Source organism: Lampetra fluviatilis, chromosome 4 (assembly GCF_964198595.1).
Source record: "Lampetra fluviatilis chromosome 4, kcLamFluv1.1, whole genome shotgun sequence".
NCBI classification, from domain to species: Eukaryota; Metazoa; Chordata; class Hyperoartia; order Petromyzontiformes; family Petromyzontidae; genus Lampetra; species Lampetra fluviatilis.
Window position 1 is genome coordinate 13410500 of NC_136278.1, and position 26135 is coordinate 13436634.

Genomic DNA, 26135 nt, shown 5'->3' on the forward strand with positions numbered 1-26135 from the left:
AAAAGACGGAGCCAACCGGGAAGCCTCTGGAACGTTCCCGAAGGCTCCATGATGGGCAGGACCAGAGGCGAGGTTTAGTTGCCGGGGAGCGGATATAAGTGGGGGCCAAAGCAAGGTGCGAGGTCAGTGTGTGAAGAATCAAGAGGAGCTCCCCGTCGCAGCTGCCCCGCCATCTCCATCGGCCACGTGGCGGCTCGACCTCCAGCCACTCAACCGCTCCCTAGCGCGCCGTCAGCCAGCGGCGTGTTAGAGAGTGGGTGAGCGCAACGTGGCGCAGGGCAGAGCTGCTTGAGCGGCAATCATCCGTAGTGAAAGAGAGACGAGAGACAACCAAGCTGTACTGAAGATTTATTAATAAACGACTCAAGTTCTGATCGTGTCGGAGCCACTTATTACAGTGGTGTCAAGAAGTGGACTTTTTCTGATCAAATTCTACGCAAGACACGATGTCTAAACATCATAAAAAGAAGAATCCACCTGCAGTGTCCTCCGAAGACGACGAGATGGCGACTCAGCTCCTGCCGACCCCGGGGGCTGTGGCCCCGGTGATGGAGCCCACGACGGGTGCCGTTGTCGCGGACGGCGGGGCTGAGATGATTCAACAGCTTCGCCCTGACGAGCCGTGGTCGAGGGTGGAGACTCAGTTGGGTGCGCTAATAACTGCGCTTCTCCGCCTTCTCGCTCTTGTTAAGCCGATCGCCGCTGGAGGAAGTCTGGTGGTGGACCGTCCAGGGGTGGACGTGCAGAGGACCAGTGACGGTGCCTCGGAGGATCCCCCCTTGGTGAATATGGCCGCCATTTTGGGCGGGGTGGAGACAGCCTCCATTTCGCAGTTCCCGTGTCACGGCCGCCATTTTATCCACCTCTGCGGAGAGTGGTGCGTCGGCCGCTGGTTCGTCGCTGCCGCGTGAGGTGTCGCAGTCCATCCCGACGCCCGCTGCGAAGGAGAGCACCGACCGGGGTCGACGCCTGCCCCACGTTTGAGAGTTCGTGGCAGCGGGGGGTGACTGGAGCACTTTTCGCTGGCGCTTCGAGGCCGCCTACAAATCCGTCCGAAGGTCTGAGGAGGAGGCGATCATTGCCTTGCCCACCATGCTGGACGACGATGCGTTGGCCATGTTTCGCTCCATTCCCGCCGACAAGAAGAGGACGCTGACACAAGGCTTTCAAGAGATGGCGGAGGTCTACGAGCCGCCAAATGACAGAACGAGGAAATTTCAGCACCGTAGGCGGGGGAGCTCAGAGTCGCCCCTCACCTACAGAAGCACCTTGATGGCCTTGGCAGTTGATGCATACCCCAATATAACACAGGAACTGTTAGACCCGCTGGTGATGGAACGCATGTTGGCGTTGGCTAGGGAAATGGATGTTTTCCTTCCTACGTGCAGCCATGAAATGAAGATATCCTTGTGGGCGGCGCGTTGCCTCAACGCACATTAAAATTTGAAGCGCTGGGCGCAGATGGCGACATGGACAGGGGACCCAGCTATGGATGGTCAGCCCATCGGCTGGTCTCCATCGAAAGTGGTCGTCATTCCCGAGGAGGCACCGTCGACGGGCGACATTGCAGCGGCTGTTTCTTGCTGCTGGAATTGGCGCCCTAGAGATGGTCAACGTCGCCAGAACATCTACTGACTGCGTCAGGATGACGATCTGCTCCACCAGCGGCCTCTCGTCACGTGCTACAGATGTGGCCGTGTGGGCCATTATTCACGGGAGTGCCGCACTTGTCCTGCGTCGCCGTCCGGATCGCCGACCGCATCTCCTGCAGCCGACCATCCGCCGTCACATCCCTTCATACAGGCGAGCTGCCACATGTCGGGCACCCGGGCATATTCGCCATCTCATTCATCTCATTCCGCCGGGATGGGTGCATCACATCGGGATGATTCGTTAAGATGTTCGCGTTGCAGTACCATTGCTAAGGGTTGGCCAGTTTCACAGACACAGTGTAAGAAATTGGCTCGACGTGTGGTTGCCGCGGCGGTTGGATTGTCGATGGTGGCAGCCACTGTTCAAGGGGTCGATGTCCGTGTCTTGGTTGATACGGGGGCGTCTGCCACTATCATTTCAGATGTCATTTTCCAGCTGTTGTCGATCCCTGCTTCGCGTATTCGGCCAGTGTACAATGTGTGTGTTGCTGCTAACGGGGGTAGTATGGGCATCATTGGCCAGGTTGACGCGTGTATCGCCATTGGGGATGTTCGTGCGACGAGTCCCATGCTGATTTCGCGAATGTTAGCCGTGCCATGCTTGCTAGGCACGGACTTTTTGTCGAGGATGCTGCTTAAGATTATTGTTGATCAGGGATGTCTGGAATTGCCGTCGGGTCATAAATTGCGCTTTTTGTCATCGCCGCTTCCACGGCCGACCTCCTCAGCTACGGTTCAGGCTTCAGTTGATGCCACCATTACTGTTCCGTCAGGCTCCCAAATGTTGATTCCGCTCTGATATCGCAAAAAAATCGCTTGCGACGTCGCGGTGAATGTGATTCTTTTGACGCCTTCAAATACCGCTACGCGAGGGTTGATGTTGGTTTGTGCTCAAACCATTCTCAGAACGGGTCAGGCCCCATTTTGAATGGGAGCCCGGGAGATGTTATTGTGCCTGCCGGTACGGTTCTCGCTCACGCGACCACCGCATTTACTGACCGAGCTGAACACGCGCCTGCGCAGGCTGTCTGCATTGTCAGAAATGAATGTCCGGTGGATGATCGATGCTTAGCGGAAATGCGCAGGGAAAATGCTTCCCTGTCTCCGGCTCAGCGTGAAGGGTTGCATATGTTGTTGGCCGAGTTTTCCGATGTGTTCAGCAAGGACGACTTCGACTTCGGTCGGACGTCCTTGCTGTTCCATTAAGAAGGGTGATGCTAGCCCCATTCGGTTGAACCCGCATCTTATGGGGCCGTCAGAAAAAGAGAGCGTGCAGCGTGCCGTTGATGACATGTTGGCCGCTGATATAATTTCACCATCCACGAGCCCATGGGGTGCCACGATAGTATTGGTTAAGAAGAATGATAGCAACCTACGGTTCTGCCTTGATTTTCGTCGCCTCAATAAGGTCTCCGTGGCAGACGCGTATCCTTTGCCGCAGATGGATGATTCCTTTGATGCGTTGTCCGGGGCAAGGTTTTTCTCTTCTCTGGATCTCTCTTCCGGCTTTTGGCAGCTGCCCCTCGATGAGTCCTCGAGGCAGAAGACCGTGTTCCGTACCCCGCAGGGTCTTTTTGAGTTTAACTGTTTGCCCATGGGATTTAATGCTGCTCCTGCCACGTTCCAGAGACTCATGGAACTTGTTCGGGCCGGTCTCCAATGGGACACTTGTCTTATTTATCTGGACGACGTCATCGTCTTCAGTCGGACATTTGATGACCACCTCCTCCGACTTCGCACTGTCTTTGAGCACATGCATTCTGCTAATCTTAAATTTAAACCAAACAAATGTCATCTTTTGCAGACTTCTGTACGTTATTTGGGTCATGTTGTGAGCGCCGACGGGATTTATACCGATTCTGACAAAACGGCATGTGTCCGCGATTGGCCAGTTCCTGCGAGTGTATGGGGATGTTTGGAGCTTCGTTGGCTTCGCCTCCTATTATCGGCGGTTCATTCCAGGATTTGCGTCTATTGCTAGGCTGTTGCATGTGCTTATGGGCAAAAATCAGAGGTTCCGTTGGGGTCCGGCAGAGGAGGCTGCATTCAATGCCTTGCGTAATTGCCTGTCCAACGCGCCTACTCTTGACTACCCTGACTTCTCGTCTACTTTCATCCTCGACACTGACACCAGTGACACGGGTATCGGGGCTGTCCTGTCACAGGTGAAGGGGGGCGTCGAGCGTGTTGTTGCATATGGTAGTCGGGTGCTTTCGCCGGCAGAGACTCGTTATTGTGTCACTCATCGTGAGCTGCTCACGATCGTTCATTTTGTTAAATTTTTTCGGCCTTATTAATATGGTAGACAATTCGTTATACGCACTGACCACACTGCCCTCCAATATTCCTTGAAGATCGGGCAGCCGGAAGGTCATTTGGCACGTTGGTTGGAGTGCTTACAGGAGTTCTCATTTGATGTCACCTACCGGAAAGAGACTCGTCATGCAAATGCTGACGCGCTGTCTCGGTTACCTCACGTGTCTCAGTGTGCGTGCCATTCCGGTACTAATCACTGCTCTCCTCCGGGCACGTCTCGGCTGTTGGCTGTGTCCTCCGTTGAGACACTTCCTGACGATGAGGCAGCCCCCCGCCGCCGACGTGTTGCGTCTTCCGCGGTTGGTGTGGATGCGGGAACAATTTGCTGACTCATCGCTGGCCTCTGTGTGATCAGGCCTTACCAATTGGGGGTGATCCCGAATCTTTTAAGGGGGGCCGTGTTTTTTTCTGGATGGATTGTTGATGTGGCAGGATGACATGTCGCTCCACCCTGCACTCTGAATGCCTTTTTCATCTTGGCATTCAGAAAAACTGCCTACCCTTCAGAGGGATTACTATTGGCTAAGTATGACATCTGACGTCATTGGAACGCTCCGCTCATGCACCGAGTGTGCCTGGCGGAAATCGCCCCGGCAGTGTTACGTTCCGCCTTTGCAGTCCATCTCTGTCACTCGTATCAATGAATTGGTTGCATTGGATGTGTTGGGCACATTCCCCGTGACGCCTCGTGGGAATACATTTCTTCTCGTTGGCGTCGAATATTTTTCCCGTTGGCCAGTGGCTTGGCCCCTGCCAGATAAATCTGCTTTATCCATTGTGGACGCCTTCGTGAATGGATAAAGGGGCTCCAGAAAATTGTTGTGTGACATCTGCGCTATTCTGGGTACCAAGATAAATGCTACGTCTCCCTACCGCCCTCAAACTGATGGTATTGTCGAGCGTCTAAATAGTACCTTGTCCACTATGTTGTGCCAGACTGTTAATGAGCAACAAGTCGACTGGGATCTGCAGATACCCAGTGTCCTCTCTGCCTCCCGGATGGCACCTCACGCCTCTACAGGATATTCGCCGTTCTTCCTCATGTATGGGAGGGAAAACCTGCCACCTGTTGATGTCCAATTGGGTTCCCCTGTCCTGTCTCCTAAGTCGACTCTTCCGGATCACATCAGCGAGTCACTTAGATGTATTTCCGAGGCTCGGGAGGCTGCCAGGGTGAATACTTCTAAGACCCAGGCTCAGAACGAGCGTTGTGCACGGAGGTCTAAGTCGGACATGCCGTGGTCAGTGGGTGATCGGGCGTGGCTTCATTGCCCTCAGGTGCCTGTTGGCACCTCTCCTAAGCTCCAGAAACCATGGCAGAGGCCCGTTACGATCGTTGAAGTGTTGCGCCCTCAGTGTGTCCGGGTTCGTCACGGTCGCCGGCGTTGGTACGTTCACCCATCACGATTGAATCCGTTCGTTGCTCCCGTTGGGCCATCGTCATCCCCAAATCCCAGAATCCCGGTGCCTGGCGTGGCAAACAAGCCTGCTGCTCCTGTGCAGGATGATCTTCCGGAGTCTGTTTCTTTTCTGCCCACAGCGCTCCTGATGGACACGTCAGGAGGGGAGGAGACCACTGTTCCGTCTGGTCCACCTGTGCTGAATCCGGCAGTGTCGCCCCCTGCTGGACCTCTGCTTCCACCGGCTGGAGTTCCTGTTTTTCTTCCGCCCTTGGCGGATGGGCTGGCTATGCACACATGCTCTAAAACGTCTCGTTTTTCCTGAAGCAGTTTGGTCCCTTTTTGCGCGCTGCTAGTTCTATTGCATTGTTCTGTTGATGTTCCATTCCCCTCTGGTAAAGTGTGTTGCATTTCATGATTGATGGCACTCTACATTATACCTTGCCCTTCCTTAGCCGGGATGGCTAGATTTTTTGTTATCACGGGGGGGGGGGGGGGGGGGTGATGTAATGAGAGTGCCATCTCCTGTATTATGTGGGGCGTTGTTTGCTATGCAGCTATGGGTTATCTGGAGTAAGGGTTACATCTAGGGCGAGGGTGAAAAGATGGAGCCAACCGGGAAGCCTCTGGAACGTTCCCGAAGGCTCCATGAGGGGCAGGACCAGAGGCGAGGTTTAGTTGCCAGGGAGCGGATATAAGCGGGGGCCGAAGCAAGGTCGAAGGTCGGTTTGTGAAGAATCAAGAGGAGCTCCCCGTCGCTGCTGCCCCGCCATCTCCATCGGCCACGTGGCGGCTCGACCACCAGCCGCTCAACCGTTTTTACTAGCGCGCCGTCAGCCAGCGACGTGTGAGAGAGTGGGTGAGCGCCACGTGGCGCGGGGCAGCCAAGTCGCTTGAGCGGCAATCATCCATAGTGAGAGAGAGACGAGAGACAACCCAGCTGTACCAAAGATTTATTAATAAACTCAAGTTCTTATCGTGTCGGAGCCACTTATTACAGTTGGAAAGCTGAAATTTTGCATAAAATTCACTTGAAAATATTCAACGTCTAACTAAAACTGCAGATGTTCAGAATATTATATTGAAATTATCATATAATTATAAAATAAAGTAATTATAACTATTAAAAAATACTTCAAACTTTGTAGTAGAACGAAGCAAAATGGAGAGTACAATTATAAAAATCACATATTCATTCTACAGAATGAAAAGCCCTGGTAGAATAATTAAAATCAAAATGTTTAATAACAATCATTCAACAAATGTACAAAATGTGTGCTTCTCCCATGGAGAAGCAAAATGCTCCTTCATGGAATAAATAAAAGATGACCTTAGTAAATTTAAATAATCAAATAGTTAATAATGAAAATTAATAAAAATTTGTGTTGTTATAACAATTCTATTTAATTAAGTAGAACGTGTTGTTTATATTTATTTAAAGTTGCACATTTTTATGTGACGTCACATTTTTCAAACCCCCCCCTCCCCCCCTCGTCACACATCGTCACAAATGTATGACCCCCCCTCCCCCCCCCTCGGTGGCGTGACGTAATTTATGGACGGCCCCTTTCCCCACGGTGGCGTGGATTTTTCCCTGGGTCCTCCGGTTTTCCCCTCCACATTCAGAAACATGCGTTTGGAGTATTTGGCTGCTATAAACTTCCACATAAGCCACTTTGTTGAGCTATTATTTGTCGCCAGGTCCAGAGGCGTAGCGAGGGGGGGGCAGGGGGGTACATATGTCCCCGGGCGCCAAGGTAAAGGGGCGCCAAAATGAGGCTTACGACATTATAACTTATTGCGGCGGGCGCGGCAGCCTGAAACTACTGCACAAATCTACACCTCAACCTAAAAGTTCATATATCCCGCCACACACAGCCTACTTGTCATGTAATTACATTTTGGTACGCCTATTAAGAACTTATATGGAAGAACGTCCCAAACAACAAACAGGCGCAGTCTTTCAGCCTTAGTCACTGGCCTGTTTTTTGGTGGCGGAAACTACGACATGATGATGAACTTGTTGACAGTAACTGGGAAGATGAGATAGAAGAATCTTCTGATAGAGACGCTGAAAATACTCATTATGATGCTGTTCCTGCTGTACTAAGGTTTCACGATGTTGGCTACTTAGAATTTGATAAAACGACAAAGCTATCGAAAATATCACAACCTCTTCGCAATGAAATTACTCTCGGATCCTTGCCTTTTCAGCACAGAGACAATCTATCATCAGTATCCAGAGAACGTTCAATTACATCAGCATGGTTTAAACGCCGACTAGCGAACGGAGAGGAAGTGAATCGTTCGTGGCTATTATATTCACCAATCAATAAAGCTGCTTACTGTTTCTGTTGTCTATTATTTACATCATCGAGTTCAAACTCACAAGCTTCGTTTGAGTTAACAAACGGTTTCAACAAGTGGGGAAAGCCAGAAAAACTAAATTCTCATTAAAACAATCCTAGCCACAGTACGGAAGGAAGCCGAACGAAGGATAATTGATGGTACTGGAATTGACGCAGTGGTTCAAGCTCAGATTCATTTGGAAAAACAACGTTGGCGAGATATATTGCAAAGGATACTCACCTGTATTAAGTTTCTGGTTTCACAAAATTTGGCACTACGTGGCCATGAGGAAAATTTGAATGCGGATGAGGATAAAAATGTTGGAAACTTTCTCGCGCTGATCAAACTCGTTGCTCAGTATGACCCATTGTTAGCAAAACACGTACAGCACGCAGGAGAAAATCCGGGATCAGTTTCTTATTTGTCACCGGAAATCCAGAATGAATTTATCCACATACTTGCGTCGACTGTAAATAACCAATTGTTGAGTGATATCACAAGTACTACGGTAGCTTACTTGACTCAACTCCTGATCTAGGACATCGGGAACAGCTTTCTCAGGTCATAAGATTTGTGGATGTAGATTTTCAAACTAAAAAAGTAACTATCAAATAATAATTTTTAGGTTATATCGAGATACATGCAAAAGATGCAGCAAGCCTAAAAAGAGTCATCGTCGAGAGACTGAAATCTGACAACATACCTCTAGCCGAATGTCGGGCACAATGTTATGACAATGCTGCTGTGATGACTGGGCATATATCCGGCCTTCAACAACGAATATGTGACAAAAATTAGAGCATTGTTTGTCAACTGTGACAACCACAGCTTAAACTTAGCAGGAGTACACTCAGCTAAACAGGATCCACTTGTCGTCATATTTTTTGTAACAGTTGAAAGTATATATTTGTTTTTCTCTCGTTCAACAATTCGTTGGGAAGAGTTAAAAAAAAGCTGTACCCATCACAGTATAGCGGGAGTCTGAAACACGCTGGAGTACACAATCAGAAGCTGTTAAAGCTATCTATGAAGAACTGGATGAACTAGTATGGCTGCTAGACAAATTATCGGAGGACGTAACTATGACGCCTGAAACCAGAAGTGATGCAGACAAGTTACAGGCATGCGTATTAAATTTTAACTTCATAGTTTTATTACATTTCTGGAATGTCATTCTTGGAAAAATGTATCGTGTTCAGAAGCGCTTACAGGATCCTACTATGAATTTCAAGGAAGCAGCAACTGATCTTGATTCTTTGGAGCATGAATTTGTCAAGTTTCGTGATGATTTGAGCCAAGTTGCTGTAGAAAACGCCAAAATAAGATGCACAGCCTGGGGGATCGATGTGGACAGAAGAATTAGGCGACGTCGGAAGATGCCAGGAGAACTGGCAAGAAATGCAGGACTTTCAGCAGAAGAACAAATTGTGCGCGTTATGAAGAGCGTTTTTTATCGACTTCGACAAGAGATGTCAACACGGTTTTTACGACTAAAAGACCTGAACACGAAATTTGGATTTCTGCTGGACGTCAAAACTCTTCTATCCGACACAGATGTCGATGCAATTCGTCGAAATTGCACAGATTTTGGAAATTTCTAAGACACCGACATCAATGGCCACGAATTTTTCACAGAAATTGGAGATTGCAAAATGCTGCTCAGTAACCAGAATGAAGTTCTACCCGAAACTCCTTTGGATCTTCTTGGTTTTATTGTGTTTTATGGAGACGACATATTTCCCAATTTCACTGCAAATTTTATTAACAATAGCAGTTTCAATTGCAAGCTGTTAGCGGTCGTTCAGCAAATTGAAACTTATTTTGTCGTATTTGCGTGCTTCAATGGGACAAGATCGTCTCAGCGATCTTGCTCTTCTTAGCGTTGAAAGAGAAACATTGGAAAAAACAGATTTTGATTACGTGATTGACCAGTTTGCGACAGTGAAATCAAGAAAAATTTATATTTTGTAGACTATGTCAACCAGTCTACGACAGTGACTGAGTGAGCCATGTAATATAATTTCTATAAATTTGCTTCTTTAAATACAATGTTTCATTAAAATTTAACTTGTTATTCCTTATTCGATGTAATAGGAAAATGTGATTAAAGGGAGGGGGTGGGCGCCAATTTTATAGTTCGTCCCCGGGCGCAAAATATCCTAGCTACGCCTCTGGCCAGGTCGCTTCTGTAAAATAGCTATATAGCTCAGTGGGCCATGCCTGGTAAAAATAAAAATGGTTTAGTTTTAGTTTATGTACTATGGAGAAGGGCAATTGCCTATTATTCACGTATTTACTTAAGATATCACAGTGGTATTGACGAATGTGTGAATTTTGTTGTTTCTGTTTGTGCACCCCTGCCAATGCAGTATCACCAAATAATTTGTTTCGTGATAACTATTAAATTTTTTTAAAGTTGGTGAATGATGGTGAATTGATCGGCAAAAAACAGAAAGCAAAATCCCTGCACGGTGTATATCTCCTAAATTCCTCCTTATGTGTAGGCCGCACAGAACACCAGATATAGTCACACATAGTCACACTATAGCATCAAATCATAATCAGAATCTTTGTTTATCCTGGTGAAATCCGATGAGCTATGAAGCTCTTTTTACAGATGTCCAGTATTTAACAGATTTCCAGTAATGTTTTTATAAGTGTTCTTATGGCATGTGTATATACACATGCATAAATAACCAAACCATACATACCTCACATGTATGGCTTATAGAATGTCTGTGATGAATGCACATGCATAAACCATGGGTTCGCATTAAAATTGTATGGGTAGATCTGTGAAAAACATAAATGGTTGTCCAACTTTACCAAAACCACTCCCATAAACAGGCAATACCTATCTGGAGGCTTAGAATCAACAGAAACCTTGGCCTTAATGCAAGACTTGACCTCTGATAATTACTTGCACAGTGATCAATATCTTACTTGCAACCTTCGCCATCTAGCCGAGATCAAGTTAAGATTGCGGGTTTGAATACGTCCAACATGGCCCCTTACTCCCACTGTGGAATACAACGAATGCCTCTCACAAATGACAAGCCAACGGTTAGTGGACAGGCCATCTCCATAGAACCTCCATGGTTTTAAGAACGCAGGTTTGTATGTCCAGTGGATGTCAGTGGCCTGACGCAGCATGTACGCGATCCTGGATGTGCTAGTGAATGAACAGTGTGGACATAATTACCAGCCCTTGGCTTGCACAAAACTCTGGCACCCACCCACCATTAGTATTGACCTAATGTGGCTTACACCTTCAAATAACTGCTGCCAAAGTGCTAGCATTACAACCCACTTAGGCATTCAAGTGATCCAAACATATTATTATTATTCTGAGGAGCTACTTCTCAAGCGAGTATTCTGACATTCCACATGGCCAGGATGAGCTACTGCTGATTGGTCACGGAAGCTCTCGTCGTGGGGTTCAGTTGCTTGGATCCACTGGATGTGTTGTGGCCAAGGGACATGATGGAAGTTTCTGACACATGCCGTCTTGGTTTTTTTTTCTTCTCATGCTCGAGTGATACAAATGGTTCAAGTGGACGAATGTCTAGCCCTTTAAGCGACAGCCCCCTCCACCGTACAGATATTAACGCACACAAAACAACGGTACAATGCACAGCTGTAAGTGTGATATAGAAAATCCACAAAGGTGTCACAACAAAGGCAAATGTTGAGAAGCGATATTTAAACTAACAAACTTATTGGGAAAACAAGACACAGAAGCCACTAATTATTGTACATTGTATTACGAAATATTCGTTTCCAAATTGTACTGCGTTATGATTAATGTGACGAGCAGTTTTTGTCAGTAAAACTTTTTTATGGTTACACAATGACAAATTTTACAAAAAGGTGAGAATGCCGGTAATTCAATTGAGATCATATATGTCGTAAAATAAATTCTAAATTGCATTTTCAGCAGCAATTTATCAATGCATTATTCTTCACGTAATTTTTACACTCTTTATATTATGGTGCAAAAAATTACTGACGTGTTTGTAATTTACTTGAACACGACAGTTTGGACAGCACTGAGATCAAACGCAGGGCAAGCGGAGTGTAATCTTTCACAGATATTCATAATCCCCCAAGATAAAAGTGGCATTCAGGTGTTTAACAGTGCTTATTATGCATTCACCGTGCAACAATAGCATTGGCACATGTTTAATAGGATATGATGAATACCCATGGTACATTGGTCTTCAAATATTATATATGGCTGTGAGCCTCGTTCTGAATCCAAATATATATTCCCACAAGTTTCTTTACGAAGTAATTTTTTTGTAAATATGCAGGGTGTTCATTAAAGAACTACAATTAGAGACCAGTTGGAACTGCACGGTTGAAATTCTGGCAACAAATTCCTTATGTACGTACACTTTTTTTTTAAGCTGAAAATCATGAGCGATCTTGAACAGCGCAGAACAGAGGCATTCAAAACACTCAGAGCAGAAACGCCAGGTAACGGCTGGGCCTGGGCCTCTCTAAAAACATCGATGCAATGCGCGTCGTCCACGTCGCGGCGAACACACGGAGGTTTTAGAGAGATGATGCTTGTGCCATAAAATCTTCAACTTATTGATTGTGTGCGCGTGTGTAGGTCTATCAACCAAGGCTCCAACTTCTACTTATTAATGATTGATAATGGCTGACACCTTCGTGGGCACCATCAATATCGTATTTAGCACAATACATTGCCAAGTCCCCTTGCATTTCAGGAAATGGGGTAGATTGCATAAACGGTGGTGGCTTGGGAAGATGATGCTACAGTGTCAATGCATAATCTGTCGGTCATGCTTGCATCATTTGTATGAAGAGTTCTGTCACAGCGTTCCTTCAGGCATACTTAGTTTGGACTACTCAATTTTCAACAGTTGCAAATAACCCAAAGCCGAACAAATGTCACTTCAGTCATTTGATTAGTTATATTAAATCTAACTAATTAACACATTTTTATTGGGATAACTACATTACTTTGTTTATAGAACGACCTATACAATTAAACAAATTATAGATTAATGACACGTTTGTTCTATGTGCAGTTAATAAACATGTAATCTTATTATTTGTGTCTTTTGGAAAAGTCACGCAGATAGGTTCAAATTAATAAAAATAAAATAAACAAAAAGGCTCTGTTTTCCTCCTGATGACGATCGCTTGTGTTGTGATCGAAACGTCGTAGTTTTTGTTTATTTTAATTTTTTATTAATTTGAACCTATCTACGTGACTTTACCAAAAGACCCAAAGAATATGAATTCCCGAAGTCACAAAAGCATTAAGTCAAGATTTAACATTGAATCTCATTTGCAATTTCATAATTTGATTAAAAAATTATTCGAAAAACTTACCAACACATGCAGAGCCCTGCTGGTCTGGCTCAAAGCCGCCTTGACACGACAAGTCAGGCTTGCAGCTGAAGCTGCCAAAAGTGTTGGCACAAAGGGGCCTGGTGCTGGGGCATGGCTGCTGGGCGCTGCTGCACTCGTCCACATCTGTCAAAACAAAAACACGCACACGCGCAAGTGTACACACGTCGCTCCCACAACATCACCGCTTTTATATTTAAATGTGGTCTCCGGGGAACCATATACAAGGGTGATAAGCCAATGTTTTGCTGGGATGGTGTCCCCCTTTGCGAGTTTATTTGGTTAAATAACTCGTTCTAAGTTGTTTTACATTTCTTTAGGTGGTTAAACAAATGTACCACAATGAAAACGATGTTTGAGAATCTGGGTCAAATTGTTATCTTTGTATTGGTTAGTTTTTGTATCATCAGTCGGGGCTGGTTTTTGCTTGAAATATTTGCACGCAGATGTTTGGAGCGTATGGGCAATGGGGGTATTGCGACAATGCGTTTACAGGACATTCAAAACCTCCAGTTTTAACGAAATAACGTCAAGACTTCAGAGTGTATCTGTTGTTTTATATTGGCAGTTCTGCTTATTGGTATACTTGAGAAAAAAGGCTTGTCGTGTGCTAAAGGAGAACATCAGCCCGCTACTAAGCCAAGCTGGCTTTATGCTGTCCTTCAGGCAGCCTATAGGCAGCAGGACTTTTGGGCTGTGGGAAATCAAGGCCCTGGTGTTTGCTGTCCACTAGTTTCTGATCCCCCCTTGGCGGCCTGGTCTTAAACTGGGGGTAAGCAATGAAGGCAACAGAGCCACATATCAAGAATAATGGGCACCCAATACCTGACGACAACAAGAATATATTACAAGAGGTGTATAAAACGGTTTACAGTCATACAGAAATCTAAACATATATAATTTTAAGATGCCTGTCCAAGCAGACACATCGATGCACTGATTGTAACATCAATCGATGTATCTCCCTCCTCAGTGTGCCATGAAAAAGTACCGGCAATAATTATTTAACCTTGCCTTACCAGGCACGCCGAGGAGATGCTTGTAGAGACCCAATATGGTTTCAGGCCATGCTGTCCTGCATGGATGCCATATTCTATATATGTATTCCAAAGGGACCTCATATCTCTGCTTTATTGACTTGTTAAATACCTACAATACCATCAAGAGGCCAGGGCTTTTGAGTTGTTATTCATTCTTTCAGGGTCCATGACCCCATACTCATGATCATTAAAGACCTTCATGATGGTGGTTAATTCTACGTAAAGGCATGGTGATCAGGGAGTAACAGCCATTAATTCCCTGTACACCTTGGGTTGCAACAAGGATATCCTTGTGTCACCTACACTATGAACATTTTAGGCCACGTAGTTACAAAAGCCTTTCAGGATCGGACCAGTGGAATTTCTATCTGGTACAGATACACATGGAAGCTTGATCAATGCCCAGGTGCTGTCAAGGAATGGCTCCATACTTGTTAACCATGTTGATTACTGCTGGGTCCGAGGAATCATAAATGCTGAGAGCTGAAAAGAGATTGCCATTAAGATCGGGGCCTTACCATCAGCCCCATCAAAACAAACTCCTTCCTCGGTACTTTGTGCAATCAAACATTGTACTTCCCTTTCCATAAGCGACTGTGTAGCTGTGGAGAGAGTGGGGTAGTGCCTGTACTCCGATAGTATGCTCACAACTGGTTTGGTTTTGTATCAGATTTTTCATTGGCATCAGAGGTCCCCTCTGACCATTTCCACCTCACCCAATCTCTTTGACCTCTATCGCTTTGAAGAAAGGCCATTGCTTGAAACATCACCTGTTATAATACCTTCTCTTTTGAAGGCCACAGTATTATTGACGGATTTGTTGATTGTTTTTGTTATTTGTGCTTGTGTATCGCTCCTAATGCAGCATCACCAATTAATGTATCAATGGTTGGGAAAAGTGTGGAGGAGTTTGCATATCTGGACAGTGTGTTCATGGCCAGTTCTAGTAGTGTCAGATGTATCAATCTAACATCAAGCAAATAGCGTTATCTTTGTGCTGGCAATATAATGTGGTATGGTAGCTGGACTCTTATTCCAAATAAAGCTCGTGACCTTCGACATATGCCCTCTCTGCTTTATGCAAGCAACATGGTCCTGCTTCAAATATTAAGGCTTGCCTGTCTTTGATCCATCATGGGCGTCACCAGGCTGGTTTATATAAGTGCACAGGCACTTGAAGTATCAGGATATCATCCCTTTAGTGATTTATTCCAGCAGCTGAGGTCGCGTTGGATGATCATGTGGTGCGCATGCCAGATAGAGGCAGATGCACGGATGTGGCGTGGTCTACACAAAAATTGGGGAGATGTGGGAATGAGCTTTTTGGCAGTTGTGGAGGCAGCAACCCTCCAGAAAGATTTCATGTGGATTTTATCGTGGTGGTGGTGATGATGATGGTGGCTGGAAATGGTACCTACATATTGTAGGTATTTCTGATGGACAATGTCAATCCAAAAACAATAACAGCTTAATTATACGTAACTCAGTTTATACTTTCACCAAGAAGAATAATCTTGATTTGAAGCTTTCGTGACTGCAGGAATCCATACACTTTGGTTCTTTCCGTAAAGTCACGTAGGTAGAAAAATAATAAGAGATCACGACTTTTCGATCGCCACACCAGCAACCGTCTTCAGGTGGGAGTGAGAAACAGGCTGCTGAAACAAGTCCTTATATATAGAGCCGGGAGGGGGGAGGGTTGCCGCATCGAGCAAGAGAGTGGGGGCTGGAGCTTGTGCTGCAGAGGTGGCCATTGTATTGTGAGAGATTAGCATGTCAATATGAATTGACGGTATATCAGCCACTAGGGGGATAGAGTGCTGAAAAGGGTGAAGGAAAGGCAGCGCTGAACAGGGTAAAGGAAAAGAAGCGCTGAACAGGGGGAAGGAAAGACAGCGCTGAACAGGGTGAAGGAAAGGTGCGGAGATGATCGCCTTTCCTTCAACCTGTTCAGCGCTCTATCCCCCTAGTGGCTGATATACCGTAAATACACATTGACATGCTAATCTCTCACAATACAATGGCCACCTCCGCAACACAAGCTCCAGCCCCCACTCTCTTGTCCGATGCAGCAACCCCCCCCTCTCCTGGCTCTATATATAAGGACTTGTTTCAGAAGCCTGTTTCTCACTCCCACCTGAAGACGGTTGCTTGTGTGGCGATCGAAACGTCGTGATCTATTATTATTATTTTTCTACCTACGTGACTTTACCGAAAGAACTAAAGAGTACCAAGAATAATGTTTTACGTTTTTAGCCCAACGGTAGTCAGAAAATATTGATATTTGGAATGGGTACAGATAGTCCCCGAGTTACGATGGTCTGACTTACGATATTTTGATCTTACGATGGCGATAGCGATACGACAAAATGCATGTTAAAAGTTTTTATAGCAGATAGGATTGTTTCCTGAAGAAACTTTCTATTCAATTGCAGTTCATATAGGTAGGCTAAGAATTTACCTTGTTTTTTTATTTTACATTTTACTGTGCAATACAGTATTGTAATTAATAAATACATACAGTATATAGTTTATACAGTACGGTACTATAAATTGCTCTGTTTTGCTAAATTATCACCATTCTTTAAGTCTCCTGGGTAGGCTAGGCCATCTTCGACTTACGATATTTTCGACTTACGATGGGGTCGTTGTAATGCATCTTCATCGTAAGTAGAGGACTACCTGAATTTACATTGTATTAGCAAATATCGATGTGGTTGGTTTGACGCTGTTGATATAGCATCAAGCAGCAAGAGGGAGGTTGGTGTTGTCATGTTGGGTGGCTATGATAGTCTTGCAATAAGTCCTTAGAATTTGAAGAATTCCAAAGTCATATCAAAACTAATAATATGCAGACAGTTTCACGGGAGTGTAATGAGTTTTCTCTGTGTGTGGAATTCTAAAATATATTGCAGGTTAGCAACGTGACACTTTAATTAAACCTGTTGAGTACGGCTGTGAATGTGAATAGAGGCTTTTGAAATCACATCCGTGGGCCTGCACAGTATGTTTCCTGAATTCACACACTAGGAAATATTTTTTTACATCTCGACGCCAAGGAAATGTGTATATAATGTTTTTATCATGTTACATGCGTAAAAACACATGCATTGGTAATTTAACGATTCATTCATCAACCAATACCGCCCCCCCCCCCCCCCATTCTAGCATGTCTGTAATTTACAAGTATGTATGTTGAACTTCTTTCGCACCGTACGTAGCCAACCGTGATTATCGAAGGAGCGAGGGAACGACAACAAACTAAACACAAAAATAAGTAGTAGTAGTAGGTTTTAACCCTTTTAAACTGGTACAAAACTGACACCTTTATTCAAGGCATCATGTTTGCAATAACCACAAGTAGTCAAAAAAAGCAAACAAAAAGAAGCAACTCTGATAATGATAATAATATGCACTGTCCTTGAAGTTGATTGGTCCACACCCGAGACGGCTTTCTTTAGAGCCTAGTCCCCATTGGTGTTGGACCAGATGACACCAGAAGGCGTACAACTCAACACAGTGCAATATCAGAGTATTGAGAGCTCGGGGTAAGCATTTACACGATGAGATCTCTTTTACCAGTGGCAAAATATATTAGTAGGTTTTTACCCTTTTAAACTGGTACAAAACTGACACCTTTATTTAAGGCATCATGTTTGCAATAACCACAACACAAGTAGTCAAAAAAAGCAAACAAAAAGAATCAACTCTTATAATGGTAATAATATGCACTGTCCTTAAGTTCCAAAGAAATTAGTTTTAACACAAAAAAAGACATATGAGCACAGGCCAGAGGCTCGTCTTAAACCTGCTTGGACATATCTGTAAAATAATTAGGTGCTTTGAAGAGGGGCCCCATTGCCATAAATGTCACCTAATGCCACAGTGATAGTGATGAATGTGTTAAGTTTTTTGTTGTTGTAAAAGCATGGTTAGCGACGGCCAAAACTTGCAACAAGGCCAGGATCCACGTCGATCCGAAGCCTCAAGGCGAGCCTTGCCTCTGCTTGATTGCAGGAGAACGAATTGGTGTGTTGGACAAGAGACCGTGGTTACGTCACCTGAGCTCTGTCCTATGGATATGACATCCCCAGTAACCCGTTTGGGCATCTGTGAAAAAGAGCTTTATAGCTAATCGTATTCCTCCTCCAGTATAAATATTCGGATTCTCTGGCTGTTGCCAGATGAGGCTGGTTGTAATTACCTGCAAAACGTCGTAGTCGAATTGTAAATGTTCTAGGTTTACTCTTCAACACACCGGTGTGCTAATTGGCATGTGTCGGGTAGTGGCAAGTTTAATGACACATTAATATTTAAGCGATCTAACCCAAAAAAACTATATTATGGATTCTGATTCTGTTTAATGAGGTCGACAAGGGTGACACTTCTCCGGTGTTCACCGGACCTGACTGCAAGCCTCCACAATGTTGTATTGCATCTAAATCAGGTACAGTCTGTTCTCCTATAACACGGTGGTTGTGTTCCTGCAGAAAACCGCGTTATGGAAAAATTGTGCTATAATAAATAATATAGGGTAAAGCACAGTCCGCAATAACACGTGAGATGCGTACACAGGCTGAACAAAGACTGAGGTGCGTGGGTAGCATCTAGAAGCATCCAGCAGCATCCCGCCTTGTGAGATGCTAGGCCGAGGCAGCCGCACAACCGGTTATTCTTACTCGCGCGACCTAGTTCTGTTCGCTCAATTGCGTTATATTAAATTCGTATCCGCGTTATAAACAATCTATTCCCTAATACAGTCATCATGTTATATGCAATTCGCGTTATGAAAACATGCGGCGTTATAGGAGAACAGACTGTACGGCTCTGCAATTCCTTGCCCACGTCACTGCTGTCAGATGGGCTTACATTGGAGAGTATTTGGCCTATTATTCTATGCCCAGCCAGACGCCATGGAAGAGTTGGGAGTACCCACACTTTATCCCACCACACATGACCAGTCCATCGACTAACTGTGGTGGCCCCGTTTACACCATTGGGTGAACAGAGGTATGGGGGGTGAAGAAACTTTGCCCATTGCTCCCTGTGCTCCACCAGGTGCTGCACCAGGTGCTGCACCATGTGCTGCACCAGATGCTCCACTAGGTGCTGCACCAGGTTAACCAGCAACCTCTGGATTGCAAGTCCACTGTGCCAGCTACTTATAAGTAATCTTTATTATATTTGTTACTCGCTTTACTACCCGGTTTCGCCCAAGACTTGGATTCTTGTCTTGGATTAATACACGGCCTACGCGGAGGGTGGGGGGGGGGGGTGTGCGTGACGTCAGCAGGCACACTGCGTAACGCTGCCGCATGCGGGTGATAACACAGATGTGACGTCACCGCTCACTTGCCGTGCAAAAATATACATTATTGCGCCCCCCCCCCCCCAAATACAAAAGTCTATTTTTCTACTTTTTGCATTGTGTACAGTCTGGAAGCTACCCACATGCCAAATTTCAAGTTTGTTGCATGTCGGGAAGTACGCTAAACATTTCGAAAAGACACACATATTCACAAATTTCCCTTTTATATATATAGATTAACCTGTAATTCTATAGGCTCACAAAAAGCAGAAGCTTTACACAATAACACTTTACTAGAGTTTTAAACTGAATGTGCATACCTACAACCATGGAGCAATCATACCACCTACCTCCACGGTGCATCGTAAATATGTTTCTCGGTGTTATTTTGTGCGTTTTTCTTTCCTGCTCTACTAGACAAGGCATATTTTATCACACAATGTAAATTATGCATTAACTGTTCGTGATGTTGTACGAGTTATACCACTGTGTAGTGTTAATGGCTATAAAATCCACGTTAATGGTCATAAAATATGAAATATATTATGCAATTTATCATTTCCGTGTCATCGTGTTTGATGAGCGGCACATTATTATTTATGATAAGTGCATAACTATGGACGTCTTGGCACAGGTATCTAAATCAGCGGAAGCTTCTTTATCAGATTGTTGATCTAATGGAAGTAACAATGGCTGGGCTGCGTAAAAGGTGCCAGGTGTTTGCACATGCATCTTTCTATTGGTTGGGAATGCGTCCTTTCGCAAAAGGTAACCACCAACCTCCACATTAAGAAGTCTGATATAATCTTTAATGATATCTTAGGTGCTGAAGTTGGTCCGGTCCACTCAGGTCACATGGCAACCTTCAAAATTTGGTTATGAGGTCATGTCTATCGAAGAGCAGAAAAAAAATAAACAAATACATTAAAATAAGAAGGATTTTTTTAAAGGCTCACAGATGAACATAACTTAAGAAGAATAGGACACTGGAAAGTATGAATCGGCGATCTCATGAGTAAATATTCCATCAAGTGAGTGTACACCTCATAGACTATTCCTCCCAGTGAATAGTTTTTTTATGTTTATAGTTCTGGATTACTTAATTATTTACAATACTGTATAACAATTTTGCAATTAAAAATGTACTACATTTATTTAGTTAATACTTAATAATGTACTTTCATCATCATCACGATCTAGGGGCAGATAGCCCATAGTTGTCCACTGTACATTTTATCATTTGTTTCCACTTTCATACGTCTTGTGCCAATATCCTCAACTAGTGCACATCTTTACTTAAATTCCACGTACAGCAATTATAAACGAAATATTTTCAGTGTTGCACGTACACTTTAATAATAACGCATAAAAATATCACGGACTCTGGGGCAGTGACACAGCCCAGCGGCAGCGCGCTCGCTGCTTGTTGCAGAGATCCAGGGTTCCAATCCAGCGGTCGCTCTGGTTAACACTTAACCATAACAATGCTACTTGCCATTTGTTTCACTGTGGACATTGAAGCTCGAGTGGCATCTGTCGCAAAAGTTTGCCATCTTATGTCCCACGGTACGGTCCATATTTTCTAAATTTTAAAGAGTACCGAAATACATACTAATCATCACACCCTCCTGCAAAAATCTAGCAGGTCTCCGTGGAAAAAAAAAAAACGCATAATTTTTTTTTATATATTTAAAAAAATCTCAGCCACTTATCATCCCCATGATGCAGTGGGGGGATGATGAGATTTAAGAGGCAAGAGAAAGCAGGTTGGACAGCTTTTAACAACTGAATTTGACAATGAAAGTAACGCATTAATGTTTTTTTTGCAGGAACGTTTTTCCATTCATGCTACGACATATAGATCAGAAACATGGACAGTGACAAATAAAACGCATGCAAAGAAGCACGGAGAGATGCACGCTGGGAATTGCATCGAGAGATATGGAGAGAAACACGGATCAGAGGACAAAGTGCAAATTAGAGACACCATTTCGATTTAAAGCTTTCGTGACTGCAGGGATTCATCTTCTTGGTTCTTTCGGTAAAGTCACGTAGAAGGGAAATAATAAAATAAAAAAAATAAAACTCAAACATAATAAAATAATGTTTTATTTTTATTATTTTATTATTTCCCTTCTACGTGACTTTACCGAAAGAACCAAGAAGATAGAGACACCATATTTAGTGCAAAGAAAATAGTAAGCGGGCTTGGACAGGACACATCGATGGAAGAAATGGTGGCCCTGGCGACGCAATGTCAGGCTATGGAGAGAACACATTACAAGAGGACGACCACCACAGCAATGAGATTGGCGAGATTGGCTGGTGTGCGCGAGCAAGATGGAACATAACCATGATGGATGGCAATAACGTCGGGAGGCCTTTGTCTGGCAGTGGACAGATCATGGCTGATGATAATTGAAATTGTGAAGTGTTATAATGTTAAATTTCGATTTAAAGCCTTCGTGACTGCAGGGATTCATCTTCTTGGTTCTTTCGGTAAAGTCACGTAGAAGGGAAGTAATAAAATAATAAAAATAAAACATAATAATATTATTACTTCCCTTCTACGTGACTTTACCGAAAGAACCAATAAGATATTATAATGTTATATTGCCTGCCTTGCAGGACACACTGCCATTGTCTGCCTTTGCAATTTTTGTTGTAATGTTTTCACTCTTCTCTAAAGTAAGATAGACGTTTTGAGGTTTTATAAAGTTTGAATTTGTATGCCTCCACTGGACCTTTGCAGACGAGCAAACCACCATCGGTACTTTATTGGACGCTGTCAATCCCTACCTCCATGAGCTTTTTCGCCTTCCAACCGCATAAACTTGAAAAAAGCTACACGAATCGAAGTGAGATTTGACAAAAAGTTATCACTACCACTATGACGGTAACTTGTGTGACGGCATTAGCGGGCATTGTCACCACGTAAGCTGGTTTGCCTCAGCGAGTTCATCGCCGTGTCAAGTGGGCCATGTCATTTCAAAGTGACCTTGGTGCACTCGGGCTCAATGTGGACGGTGTAAAATTGAGACGAGGGCTGCTGCGGTCTGCAATGGGTCTTTAAAACCGAGATTGGCTGCACTGTGTGTATGAGTATATAAACAGTGCAGCCAATCTCGGTTGTATGAGTATATACACACAGTAATTCACAAAAAAGAATCGAACATTTTAAGTACTGTAATTTTGTTTATTTTTAAGCCTTGTTCATTGCCTTGAAAGGCCAGACTTAAGCTGACTAGGCATGAGCCGTTTTTACTTGTGAAACCATTGTATAGAGCGAGTTATGAGGCTAAAATTAATCAATGCTAATCTCTAGCAATACAATGGCCGAGGTATACCGAGCTCTGCGATCTTACACTTACTTGCAAATTCCATCTCTAGCCCCGCCCACTTAACCTTGGGTTGTACCCATCTCAAACCTATATAACCTTTGGCTGCAGTAGCTCTCTCGCTATATTTCTTCCTGCCTCAGCAGTCCTCCTGCTGTATTTTTTTACCTGAAGACGATTGCTTGTGTTGCGATCGAAACGTCGTGATTATTTTTTTCTTTTAATTTATTTTTCGAATTTTCTATCTACGTGACTTTACCGAAAAACCCAAATAATATGAATCCCTGCAGTCACTAAAGCTTTAAGTCAAGATTTAAATCAATGCTGTTCAGTTTATTTGAAAATATTCATAAACGCATCTGTGTACTTTGTTTCACCTGAATGAGAGTGCATAATTCTCACATTTTGCAGATTGTAAGGGATGCTAATTCCTTCTTGTAATTTTTTTTAATGAGTTTGCATAATTAAAATTTCAAACTATGCAAAAAAGAATTAACCAAGATTAACACTGTCGATACATATTTTATACATTTAGTAATTATTTACATTGCCTTTTTTATTCCAGTGCTTTTAAAAACAAACATGTTTTTGTTGGTAAGCATTTTTAACGAAGCAGTTTTGGCAGAAAGCATCACTCAAACTCAGCACCTCTTCCCCTTGTCTCATTCAGTTATTCTGGATCAGTAAATGTTAGGTTTCACAACAGCAATACAATAAAATTGATGGTGGAAATGAAAATACAACTGCATAAAAAAATACAGTTATGTAATTAATTACCTGTGCTGAACCATGTCACATTACATCGGGATGCTATTTTTCAAATGACAGAAGGACAAATTCAATTGGACGGCACTCTTTTAAGTAATTCACCTGGTTGTCATGTTGTTTAGAAATATTTAGGTTTTTAATATATATTCTGAAATATAAGTTTAGAGATAAATTAATGCAGGTCATAGTGAATTAATATTCGCGAGTTGTTCACGAATGAGCGTGTGTCAATGTACAATGTGTTTCTTGCAGAGCAATGGCAGCCAGAGAGTATCACGAGGTTTGTGATTGGGAATTCACAAATGGCAGCACTCATGAGAGACACAGAATATTAACATTAGTGGAGAGAATGTTTACAGATCTCTGTCGCAAACAAATCAAATTCCCAGGAGCCAAACTGTCGGTCAAATGAGAACTGCAAACTCTGCCCTTTGCAGTCACGAATAACGGGGAAACTCCTGGAGCAAATGACATACCAGACTACCGCACACATAGAAATTGTTTACGAAGATCATCAGGAACAGCGTAAAAAAACAATGTCGAGGCCATCCAGCCATGGGAGTGGAATGGTTTCATTATGACCAAATACAAATCACCAAAGCAAACAAAAACAGATATGGGAGAAACAGTAAAACAATGAGACATGTCATAGCATAACGAGTGAAGAACATTACAGATCCAGGGATAACAATGGCCGAGGGCAAAATACAGCCACCAAGAATCCCAGCATCAGCAGAGTTCAAGGGATACGCCCAGCAACACAATGGGTAAAATTGCCACTGTTCTGGCAGCCCAACCTAAACCTGACCTCCCTTTGGCTTGTTGCCAGTAAGCCTTTACCACTCCATATGGACTGAGGGTAAACCTAGTCTAGCACAGAAACCACAGTGTTTTCTCCACCATTTAGTATCGTTGTCACATGATTGTTGCCAGCCGGTCAACCTTGCGACATTAACCACGCGGCACTTGCCCAAAACCATTCCCAACGACGACCACCAGGGGGTGTCATGGTGTCATGAGCTTTCCTCCCTTCGGGTGGTGGTTAGCACGCATTCGTCCCCCCTGCTGTCCAGATCCACCCGTGTTTGTGTGTGCCGGGGAGCCGTGGCGCAGTGGTTAGCGTGCTGCGCTATGAACCCGGCTACCCGAGTTCGTATTCCCGGTCACGGCCAACACCAGTCATGATTATATGAACCGATCGTGGGCCTCTTCTAGGTCGACTTGGCCTCAAAACGAGTACCTGATGCGGTGCGTAATCATCGCTTACTCGGGAAACAAAGACGACCGGGCGTGGTGCTGGCCACCCACCCCTACCGTGCGCCGTTCCGGCATTCATAGGTGCTGCTCGTTAACAGCACTTGCCCCAACAGTCTGTTAAGGCTTACGTGGGGAGGGGGCATATTTGTCATGTCACTGTCAACCAAAAGATGGCGCACTAGACCACCGATCGTAGCCGCGTTCATTTGCAGATCGGTCCCAGTAGGTGCACCGGCGTTGGGTGGTGGAGTACAGGTGTCTCGCTGAGGCCGCGGTGGGCTCAATCCCACACCGCTTGGTGAACTCCGTTGCCCATTTACAAAAGGGTTTTGAGATACCCCACCTATCGCGGGGATTCAACGCAGTGGTCCAACAAGCCCTCCCCACTCAATGTGGCAGATTGGGCGGCTCGTGGTGGATCGTGTAATGATCAGCGAGGACAAATGTCTTGAGTTATGAAACGCAGGGGGTTAGCTTTGTTTACAAGATGGATAACACAGTTGAGGAGTTTCACTCAACACCGCAGAATTTATTTTGGAGTGACACAAACCCAATTCAATCTCAAAGTAATGGGATTACTGAGCTACAAAATTTACAAAGTATGCCCGACCCTTGTTCACACAACATCAAACGGAATATACTGTATCTTAAAGCTTCACACTTGACTTTATCACTATTTTCTTCCGCACCATAATCTCATCTCTCCGAGGCTTTCTCCGAGCCTGCTTATATATCCATTTAAGCCCTCCAATTCGGCGATCTGAAAAATTTCCATAATCGTTGTGGGAGGTGGCCTTTATCACCCTGAAATAGAAAACAGTTTACAAAACTATTTCAAATTTGCCAACTCGGGACAGTCAGCCCTGCCTGCTCTGGAGCTGTAAAATCGCCACCAAGCTGAGCTGCACGCTGCGGCCATGCGCTGGGTTAAGAACCCCTTTGTCAATCAACGTGCTCAGACACCTTCACAACAGTAATACACTCGTGTATACATGTACGTATGTTGAACTTCCTTCGCACCATATGTAGCTGATCGGAGCTGGGGGGGAAGGACAAGAAACTAAACACAAAAGGCAGTTCTAAAGAAATTAGTTTGTGAATTTAGATGATTTTAAAATGCATAGCCCCCAGTGGCTTCCTCATACCAGAAGAGCGTTCCAGACGGCCGCAGAAGCACACCTGAGAGCGCGCGATGCCAGCAATGTGTGTGCACTGACAGTGCTTCTCACACCTGATAAACGCTCGCAAATCCCCACCGGCGCACACCGACACAATCAGGGTCGCAAACCTTCTACCATGTGTCGCACGTGCTTTTCATACAT

General features: G+C 44.5%; 1 protein-coding gene across 5 annotated transcripts in view; it reads right to left on the minus strand.

Moving 5' to 3' along the window:
* The window catches only part of CRTAC1 (cartilage acidic protein 1), a 709809-nt gene that overhangs the window by 69683 nt on the left and 613991 nt on the right, over positions 1-26135 (minus strand). For all 5 annotated transcript variants that reach the window (XM_078855610.1, XM_078855612.1, XM_078855611.1 and 2 more), the window contains exon 14: positions 13085-13228. In XM_078855610.1, coding sequence (XP_078711736.1) covers positions 13085-13228 — 144 coding nt within the window. The remainder of the gene's footprint in view (positions 1-13084; positions 13229-26135) is intronic.